At 44.9% G+C, this 10,560-nt stretch overlaps 1 protein-coding gene across 1 annotated transcript in view; it reads right to left on the bottom strand.

Annotated features, from left to right (window-relative positions):
* Positions 1-1,182: 1,182 nt before the first annotated feature.
* LMX1B (LIM homeobox transcription factor 1 beta) overlaps positions 1,183-10,560 on the bottom strand; it is an 84,864-nt gene continuing 75,486 nt past the window's right edge. Inside the window, exons 3-8 of the mRNA XM_027687965.1 lie at positions 8,285-8,517; positions 5,471-5,649; positions 5,004-5,081; positions 4,554-4,620; positions 3,558-3,719; positions 1,183-1,825 (exon numbers count right to left, since the gene is read on the bottom strand). Of these exons, the coding sequence (XP_027543766.1) occupies positions 1,668-1,825; positions 3,558-3,719; positions 4,554-4,620; positions 5,004-5,081; positions 5,471-5,649; positions 8,285-8,517 (877 nt within the window). The 3' untranslated portion in view covers positions 1,183-1,667. The remainder of the gene's footprint in view (positions 1,826-3,557; positions 3,720-4,553; positions 4,621-5,003; positions 5,082-5,470; positions 5,650-8,284; positions 8,518-10,560) is intronic.

The following is a 10,560-nucleotide window of genomic DNA, read 5'->3' as shown; positions in this document are numbered from 1 at the left end:
CAGTCCCAGAGTCCCACACTCCCAGAGAAGGTGCTGAGCCCCACAGGGACACTGCAGTGCTGGCCTGGTACCAGTCCTCAGCCTGGAGGAGTTAGATTAACCAGAGCTTTGGACTTGTTTTTCAGCTATTATGGTCAATATATTAAAGGTATTTATTTAAGAAAGTGCCTATCCTGCCAATCTTTCCCCGTGAGCTCTATTTTGAACACACCCTATAATTACTGATATTACCCTGGCAAATTTTCCCCATGAAGTTTTCTCCACTGAGAGCCATGACTGTACTTGTCTGCCTCTCCACATTATAATTATCACCAGGCAATATTTATAGCTAACTATTATTATTTATGATATTTTATGCCCTACGAAAATCTATATGACATATGCTCAAACTTCAACATCAGGGACAATCAGCCTTCAGCTGGGACACCCCCTTCCTTCAGCATACCTGTTCCTCTGGCACTGCCCGGCTGATGGGAGCCCCAGCCAGGAGTCCTGGCAGCAGGAGGATCTGCAGGACTTGGTCAGACTCCAGCCCAACATACCTGAACTTCCCAGCGGGATCTCTTTCACACTTTTCTGTTCGTAGCTGGTGCACATTTCAGGACTTCTGGTGTTTCAGGCTAGAACTGTGTATCCTCGATTCTTGCTGAGGCAAGATAATTAACTAAAGGAGTGCTTAATTATTCCAGATGGACAATAGAGCACAGCATATTTATGCCTCATGCAAAACATAAATAAACAGAACAGAAGGAACAAACACTTGTTTGCCAGTTGTGGTCTAGGCTTGAAATTTGGCACTGCAAAACTTACAAACAAATGTAAATGTTTTAATCTCACACTTAAAAAAAAAATTAAATAAAACTGTCTCGTAAGCACCCTTAGTTTTAATTATTTAAGATCAATGCTAACCTAAATGCCTCTGTCCCTAACATGCATGTCCTCTCCAGAGTAATAGACCTTTCTTATTCTGAAATCACTGGCTTTCTCCACAAATACTGTTAACCAGTTTCCTCAGTATCATATGCATAAGGGCTATAAACTAATGAGCAGATCTAGGTTATGTAGAAAAAGTGTAGAAAGGAAACAAATGTTGAACATCACATTTACATTAACTTCTCACAGTTCAAATGGCAATTTATCCACAACATAGTATGAATCATGCAGTAAGAAAAGGGAGGAATCTCCAGTTTCTTTGATTTATTTGTCATATGGTTAACTGATGTCAGTATCAGCGGCTTTAAAAAAAAAAAAAAGTTTAAACATCCAAAAGAAAGGAAGAGAGAAAGAAGGAAAAGGTCTAGCTTTCCACAAAATCCATTTCCTTTAAGATGACGAGCTCAAACCAAACCAAATCAAAGGCTGAGGACGAGCAGGTTCTTCCGTTCCTTCCGTGCTTGTCTCGTGGTCTGGTGCAGGCTGGGAATCAAGGGTATGGGACGGGTGGATGTGTTTTGTTTCTCTATATATGTATGTAGGTAGGTAGGTATTAAAGTATATATACATACATACACATATATGCAAACAGAGACAGTCTTCCTAAAAAAATGCTCTTTGCAGTCCAGAGGCAGCAGAGTCACTGTGAAGGAAGAGCTGGGCAACATATGGCTGTAGAGTCTGCACTGGAAAAGTCACTGGCTAAACACACGCCGGCTGTTTTTTCCTTATTTTCATGAGGCGAAATAGGAGCTCTGCATAGAGTACAGCCTGTCAATGGGGTTTCCTACTCTAGCCTGCATGGAGTTAACTTCAGAAGAGGCAAGAAAACAGTCGCTCAAGCTAGTTAAAGAGGTATCACTGTCGATATCATGAAAAATGGAGTCATTTCCTGCAAATGAAACGTACATGTTAAGCTGGTGCTGTGCAGCCAGGGAGGACACACTACTCACGGGTGCTCACAAGCTGCAGCTGCAGCAACTGGGGTCACTCCTGGTTCTCTTAGCACATGTTAGCTTTATCACATGTACTTCGGCTCTAAGGGTCTGACCCATGATGATGGGGACTAAAAACCAATCCATGGGGGCCAGCTGGTAGCAGTGCCCCCCAAACCTGCCAGGATTTAATTAAGGCTTCAGTCAGCAGCACAAAAGGTAGTCTTGGCTGAAAATGAGAGCAAACAGTGCTGGGGAGGAGCAGGTGCCCAGCTCTCCAAGGGCAGGGATCTGGCACTCCTGGGGGCACCAGGGCTGTTGAGGAAGGTGGGACCAGATATCAAGTGCCCGTGACAGGGAAGCATGGTCTAAGAGCCATAGTCATGGTGGTCTTCACTTACACACAAGGCAAAAACCAGTTCTACCAATGTGACAGGACCCAGGAGGAGACACAGCTTTCCTGGCCTCAAGCAAGCTACAATCCTAAACATGCTCTCCTTTCAGAAAATTCCACTCTTTCAGGGCTAGTTTGGAACAGCACCTTTTATTTCCCTTAGCAACTAAGATTTCAGCTTACTTCAACTTCGAAGGTACCAGAAAAACCTCTAGCTCAAGTGCTGGAGGCTTTAACAAAATGTTAGTCCGGTTCTTTTTCCTCACACACTTGTTTGAAAGGGCTTTCTGCCATCCTCTGCACTCTTTTCAGAGCACAGAACCTGCCTCCCAAGAAGTTTTACTCAGAAAGCCCAGCAAACCAACAAAATCACAATCCACCTATAATGCTTGAGGGCACTTTGTATGTCCTCAGCTCCTTACAGGACCTCCCAAATTTCCTGGTGTGCAGCATTGACTTGTCTCAGTGGCAAAAGTACTGACACAGACCCAAAGCAGATCTGCTGTTGGCCTGTGCATGCTGTGCTTGTGACAGTGATGCACACGTGAGCCTCTGCAGTGAAGTGTCCTGGTCAGCAGGAAAGAAACAGAAACAGGCCCTTGTGGGCTACTGCAAGGCCGAGAATCACAGCCTGAAATATCCTCAGAAATTCTTTTTTAAATGCCAGACTGCAATTGTCCAGAATCAATTATTGGGCATTCAGTACTTGCAATGCCTCTGATGTGTGGTCAAGCAATCGTGAAAGCAAACCATCATCTTGATATGGGACAGAGAATAAAACCATGCAGGAGAAATGTCCTGTGGTAACCCATCTCTTAGTAGCTCAAAGACTGTTCTTTAACAAATCCACACATCCAATCTGCATGATTTTACAGGGCTGCTTATTCATTTTGGAATGAATAGATTACTTCTCTTTATTTAAGGCACTTTTTTCTCAAAGCTTCTAAGAAAAAAGGAAAAACTTGTGAGGGATCTAGAATTTGGTACTGTTTATTTTTCAATGTCTTGGACAGTGGTTTAAAAAAGTGGAGCTGGAGAGGTGATGTTTCTTGCTTTACCATTTATCAGAATCATACTGTGAAATAATTTTGAAGGGTGTCAGAGCTTGAGATGAGCTCTATTCTACCTCCTCATGTGTACAAGAAATTACACACGCAAAACTGACTGGTACAAATTCCCTGGTACAAATTCCAGAAAAAATATACTAAAAGCCAGTAATGCTGCTGGCCTTGTGGTGTGTGATCCAGCACACGGACCCTGCTACTCTGGCTGTGGCAGAATGAGGCATGCCTTACCATAGGGGTTCATGTGGTCGCCTGGCATTTGTGGAGGGGTAAGACCCTGCTGAAACGGGTCTGTGCCATAACTGCTTTGCTCCATTGCTACAATCTGCTGCTGTGGTGGTGCAAGTGGTGTGTAAGATGTCATCATCCCTTCCATTCGGTTGGACATTACTTCTGCAAAGCAAAGAAGAGGCAGAGTCACTGCTGGGGACCAGGGCAGCATTAGTGGCAACACTGAACCTGAGCAAATGCAGGGAGGGGGATCCTGCCAGTCAGAGGAGCTTTCCAAATTTTGTCTGAGAGTAGAACCTTGAGCAAGTAAGTTGAAAGATTTGTAATTTCTCACTAAATCATTTCTGGAGCTCCTGGGTGCTGGACCCTATCCTCCCGAAGTCTGTTCTATGTGTGACAGAGCTTAGCTACCCTCTAACTTCTGTTGGTCCCAGTTCTTCTGGCTCTAGGTAAAGAAGAGGATTTGAGACTGCAAGGCCTTGGGAGCTGAAGACCCTCAAGAATACCCACAGAGCAGCAGGGCGTGCCCTGGTGCCTCTGTGCAGTGCCTGCCCAAGGGTCCAGCCACCTGTGGGGGTACAGGAGGGGCTCCCCATGCCTTGCCTGGGGCAGCAATGCTGACACTCCTGCAGATTTCCAGCTGAGCATGGTGCACCTTCCTGCAGGAGAAAACCAACTGGAGGATCTACCTGGATCAAGCCTCATGGAGATTCCCTCTGGTGGAAGTGCCTCCATACGGCACATTTTTTCTAGAAAGGAGGTAACAGCTTCTGTGTGAGCACCTCTGTGCTCTGGCCCCACCAAGGGAACTTGGGGTAACCTGGCGTGGGCACTTGGGCACCCATCTGTGTGCTACCAGATGTGTGCTGATGGCACAGCTCACCCACAGACCCGCACATCACCTGGATGGCTGTACTAAGGTATCGTGCAGGAATGGCACTTCCAGACACCTGCAGATTCCTTCCCCCTCACTTTGCTTCATCACAAATCTCCTACCTTGTCCTAGTCGCTGCGAGTTCTGTTGCTCCTGCTGCTGCTGATGCCTTCGTGCCAGCTTTTTCATCTGAAAAAGAGCAGAATGGAACAATCTCATGGTCCTGAACGCAACAATTTGGCTTCCTTACAAAACTCTCTGCAAACATTGTTATCAGTAAACACAGACCATTTATACTCATGCACACACTGTTGTGGGTTCAGTTTCAATTCTAAGCTTAAACATCTCAGTTTCCTGTTCAGATTTGCATGCAAAATTAACTCCTAACCCTGTGTTGCTTTGAGCAACAGTGGCTGTGTTTGGAAGTTGCCTTTCTAGTGTGGATGTAGAGAGCAGTGCAAGGCAGAACCTGCAGAGCTCAGCCATGGGACCTCCACAGTGTGAGCTACATCCAGGGCAAGAGCTGAGGCATAACCTGCACTTGACTTTTGAGAATATGATAAACAACCTACCTTTGCTCTTTGGTTTTGAAACCAGACCTGGACGACTCGCACGCTGAGCCCTGTTTCAGCTGCTAGTGTTTCTCTGACCTGCAGGAGGAAATGCTTAATGATGCAATTTTTTACATATTAACCAAAACAAACCACTAATCAGTTCTGTTAGGATGAACATTTGTACTTACAACAAAAAATTGCATGCATGGAATTACTTTTAAAAATTCCTCATATTTTTGCATAGTTTTTTCAAGTTCTGCCCCTGATGTTGCTACCAGTTCCACAAGTACTGACAGACAGTCTGAGCTGAGGAAAATGATGCTCAGTCATTTCATGGTTTTTATTTTAGCCATAAAACAGTTCTGTGCAAAAAGAGTGCTCTGCTCTCACCCCAAGGGAACTGCTGCTGTCTTGGGAAGGGACAGGGGCTGTCTGGGGCTGTGGCCTGGAGTCAGAGCTGACTTGGTCCCTGGTGAACCACCTACCTTTCTACAGGGCTTGGAAGACACTTCAAAGGATGCTTTGAATGCTCTTCTCTGCTGTGTAGTAAGTATTGTCCTTGGTCGTTTAGGTCTTCTTGGGTCCTTCCCATCATCACTTCCTTTTCCTTGGGTTACTTGGCCTTTGGTGGGCTTAACATCTCCATCTTCATCATCACTTTTAACTAGTGAAAAGCAGGATATATAATTGCACTTGTTTCACCAAGAAAACAGGATGTTTGAGAACTGCTCTTCAGTCAACAGGTTCAACTATTATCCCATGGTTATTTGCATACCTAAATCAGCTGTGGGCAGGAAGAGACTATCTTAGATTTGTGTGCTCTGCCTAAATCAAATGGCACAAAAGCATAAAAACGTGTTCAATTTTTAATTGAGAAAGTGGGACTGATAAGGGGATAGAAATTCAGAATATACTTTAATATTTCCAGGGATCAGGCAGAGAGAGACTTTATGCCCTTCCAGCATAAGGAAGGTCTTTTATGTGCTCACCTGCTCCAACCTCACCACCAGACACACACCTTTCCCTTAGCAGCTGAGCTCCAGCTTCTCCTGAAGCATTATCTGCAGACAGGTACTACTACCTCCACTGCTACAGCAGCAAAACAGCATAAAGCAAGTACCACACAGATATCTCAAAGCCTGTATAACTAAATATAGTGCAAATTCCGGTTATTGTTCTGAATTTTTTGAAGCTCTAGAAATGATATTAAATATAATCTTTGCCATCTCATTTCCATTTCCCACAGAAAACATCAGTATTCTTCCTTTGTGTCCACATTATAATGTGTCTGGATGTACAAGCATGAACTTCTTTTTCTCAGTAAATGCATACAAGTATCTACGTGCTTGTGTAGACCAAACAGATTCTTTATGTTTTCTACAATTAAATTCTGAATGTTCATACAATCTGGTGATAGTACATGTGTTACTATATCATCCTGGGAGATCTCAGTTGCAGTGGCAAAGGTTGAAGGGTAAGTACAAATTTGTTGTGAAAATCAACCTTAAGTCAGCATATTTTATTTGACCAGACTACTGATTTTTCTTCCAGAAAACACTATCACATTATTATAGGGATTTCAACATGAAGAAGCACACTGACATTTTTATATGCTGAAAGATTACATTTGGGGAATCAACAAATTAGACTTTAATTCATTTTAGGGTCTGATTATTATGCACCTAGCAGTCTAATCACCTTTTACTTTAATAAGCATCTTTGGCCTAATGATTAAAGAGAAGCTCAGTCATTTTAATAACCATGACATTATTAACTTTCCAGCGTGCCATTTCTAACGAAAGGTTTGTGAGGATTAATTCTGCTCATAGGAGAGTACTTTTGTGTCCAGTGGATAAATATTTGATTGAAGCAGGACACGTTCTCAGCCAGGGCTCTGAAGATCCTGTGCTCTCACACAGGCCCCTGGGAGATCAGTGTTTTCAGTGTGTTAGACAATGGGAGACAAACAACCTATTTAACTTGTCAGCTTGTTTTTCAGGTTTGGGTTTGGCAAACAGAGAGTAATGAGGGGAAAAAAGCGTCTCTCGGAGTAAGAAACTCCCCCTTGTGCCAAAGGGAAATGAAATTGAAACCAAGGCTGGTTTGTGCTACTGTGGTTGCTCACTGCTGATCACAAACCAGATCTGACCGTGAAGAGGAGCCCACCGCTGCCCAAAGCTCACGTCAAACAGCTGCCAGTGCTGGCATCTACGGGAGGATGTCTGTGCCCAGCCCCAGTGCAGGGATGGTCTGGCTCCAGCTGCTTAAGGGGGTTTGGCTGGACACGGGGCAGGTGCCCAGCAGGATGCTGGAGCTGGCGGGTGGAACGACACAGTGATGGGTGAGGAGGAAACTCACGTGCCTTGGGCACGTTCACCAAGAGCTGAAACCCTGTGATGTGAGATTTACCGAGCAGAGACTCAAGGTCCTGCAAACACAGCATGGCAATAACTGACACATAATAATAACACAATTATTGCTATAATAATAACAATAACTGCTCCAAGAATGATCCCGGTTGCATGCATTGCTGAAGCTGCAGAGACCTTTGGCCTGTGCCATTCCTGACACAGAAATACAAATTTCAGCCATGTGGACAATATGGCTCTCAGATTAGAGACTAAGGATAATTTCTGCTCTTAGCTAAAATGGAATAACACATTTTCCCATAAACCAGAGGTAAGCATTCATGTCATTTGTACATTTAACGGAACGGTAACTATTGATTTTCTTACACATTTTCTTGGGAAACAAGTGTGCTATTATGATGGCACAAACCAACATCTCAGTTTCTTTCAGACTCTCTTCAGTACTTCTGTGTTGTACTTGTAATTTTTCTTAAAGGTACCATTTGTGATTGGCAGAGAGAATCCTCTCAAGAATCGTATTACTGCTGTTCCCACCTCCTTAGCTCAGTGCTGAAAGTGTATGTGCAGAAGATCCCCTGAAAATATGTTAATGGATGGAAGAATGTCTGTGGAGAACAGCATACTGAGGACTCACTTGAGTGAGACCTCGGGTAGCTGAAGTCAGTCTGATTCATGTTTTATGACCTTGCAGAAAAATACTTCGATGAAAACAAAAGGATTTTGTCCTTTACTAAGCAGCAATTTAAGGAAGGGAATCAGGTCAGGGAGAGCAGACTGCAAGTAGGGATGTTTTCAGCTGTGCCTGTGAATTTGCATAAGTGGCATGTGCATACAGACAGAGTGGATGTGAAAATTGATGTAATTCCCTATAAGAAAGCTGCCCAAACTTATGCAGCTTTTCCAGTCAGAGCAGGTGGGGGAAAAGCTCACCTGAGTCTGAGTCGTCTGGGCTGACCGAGCTCAACAAGTCCTTCTCTTTTTCGTAGTCACTTTTGCAGAGCAGCTGCCCTTCCTTGAGGACAAACTCATCCCCTTTCCTCAGCTGGCGCTCGCACACGCAGCAGCAGAAGCAGCTGAGGTGATACACACACTCCAGGGCTCGCATCACGAACTCCGTCGGGGCGATCTTCTCCATGCAGCCGCTGCACTTGGCGGCAAACAGCCTGCAAGGAAGAGGTACCACAGTCAAAGGGAGTGTCAGATCATACCCTGCATGGATCTAAATCCAGCAAAACCTGCACAGATCAGCATGGCTCATGCTCCTGCACACTGTGAGACTCGCGTCCTTAGGCTTGGAAACATCACAGGCATGCAATTTATTCAAATCTTGATCCCTTTGGTCTTGAGATTCCCCAAATCGCCTTTGCTGGATAAAGCCCACTAAGATATGTCCTTATCGCAATGTTTTTTTCCTCTTCAAAATGAGAAACAAAAGGGAGCTCTCAGAGTTGGATAACTTGCCCAAACCCAAATGTATTTTAATTTACCTTTTAGAGAAAGGACCAGCACATGCTTTGTTTTATGCAGGCTCTCTGGTTTCAGCACTTAAACCCTTTTCTGAACAGATTTCATGGCTTTCCATTTTTGGTATTGTCTGTCTCTGAGGACACTGATAAACGAACACAGAAATGAGCAGGAAAACTCAGTGCTCTGGCTGAGGCAAAGCCGATGCACGCACATGCGACTGCACACATGCAATCGATAAAGAGAGCAGTGCAATAAGAAGGCTTTTCTTCGGATGTTGAGTTATTCCAGAACAACCTGTCTCTGAAGGGAATACTGTGCATTTTAAATGGTGTGAAACATCCTTTGGCAGAGATAAGCAGTGATACAATCTGCTAAATTACCACTATAATCACAGACTCTAGAACACACACTGTATCCAGACTAGTTCTTATTAAACCTCTATAAACCTCTTCTTTCATCCATCATTAATTTCCTAAGATAAAGTTAGAATTATTTAGATTAATTTTATTTTGCTTCTCTAATGTCAGCTGGGAATCTCCTAAGTGAGCTTTTCAGAAGAGGGCTGCCTCAAATAAAGACAAATCGCTAAGTTACGTCCCTATGTCACACAGTGGGCTGATGATTTGAAATTCAGTGTCTTTTAAGGCAATACATCACAGCGCAAGGTGTGTGAACATTTACACTTCAGATAGGAAATGAACACAACTGCACCCGTGTGTTCACAGGAAAAAAACTATATTCTGCCTTTTAGTGCAGGGTCCACTGATCTTTCTTTTTCATCATCAAAATTATAATTTTTTACAAAAAAGGCAATTTTCTTTGATTTTAGAAGACAGAGACTGTAGTAGTTACTCATTCCTCCAGAGCCTCCATTTTGTCTGAGCTGAGAAGTGCAGGAAAATGGCAGTCACGAGCCCTCAACAAAGGACTGGAGTCAGAGTGGGCAGGAGGGAAAAGCAAATGTCAGTGTGGTTGCACACAGCATTCAGCGAACATCTGAGAGCCGAGAACCGGGGGTTCCCCAGCTGTACCAAGGAGGGATTGCACTGGGAGCCTGGCTGGCTCAGTGCACACCTTTGTACAGCACAACCTCAAGGTAACAGCTGTGCAAGGTGGACCGAGTGCTTTGTTTTGGGGGTATGTAATGAATTAACTCGATCAAAAGGAAACTGATGCCACACAGGACCCTCGGGCACTGCCACGAACAGGCTGGCTCATTTCATACACTCGCTTGGCTTTGTCCACAAGGTTTTACTTACAATGCTTTAGCCAGCAAATTCCTAAGCAGAAAATATTTTTATCTCTACACAATAACATATCTGAAAGGATTAACACACAAAGGGCAAAAAAAAAAGGAGCACTGAAAAAAGTTGTTTCTATTTAACTGCTTAAACCTATTTGACTCCTTTAACCAAGCCTGGCCCCTCCGTCCAGGGGTGTCCTTAGGACGGGGCATACCTGGAAACCCCAGGACTGGCAGGGCTGGTGCGAGGGCACCGTCCTCCCGCACCCACGCCCGCCTGGGGCTGGGAAGCTGCCGGGAGAGCTGCCGGGAGGGTCGGGGCGGCCCCGACGTGCGGATGCCCCGCTCGGACCGGGACCGCGGGGCTCCGGCCGCCCTCGGGCTCCGCAGCCGTTCGGGTGTCCCGTCAGCGCTGCTGGGCCGGGAAACGTTTAAAAACGGACTGCAGGGACCCCGTCCCGCCGCCCATCGCCGCGGGCAGGTGCCCACCTTCCCA

This window comes from Neopelma chrysocephalum, unplaced genomic scaffold, assembly GCF_003984885.1.
Source record: "Neopelma chrysocephalum unplaced genomic scaffold, ASM398488v2 Primary Assembly neopelma1_74, whole genome shotgun sequence".
NCBI lineage: Eukaryota > Metazoa > Chordata > Aves > Passeriformes > Pipridae > Neopelma > Neopelma chrysocephalum.
Note: the sequence above shows the minus strand (reverse complement) of the source record. Positions and strands in the feature narration are given on the sequence as shown.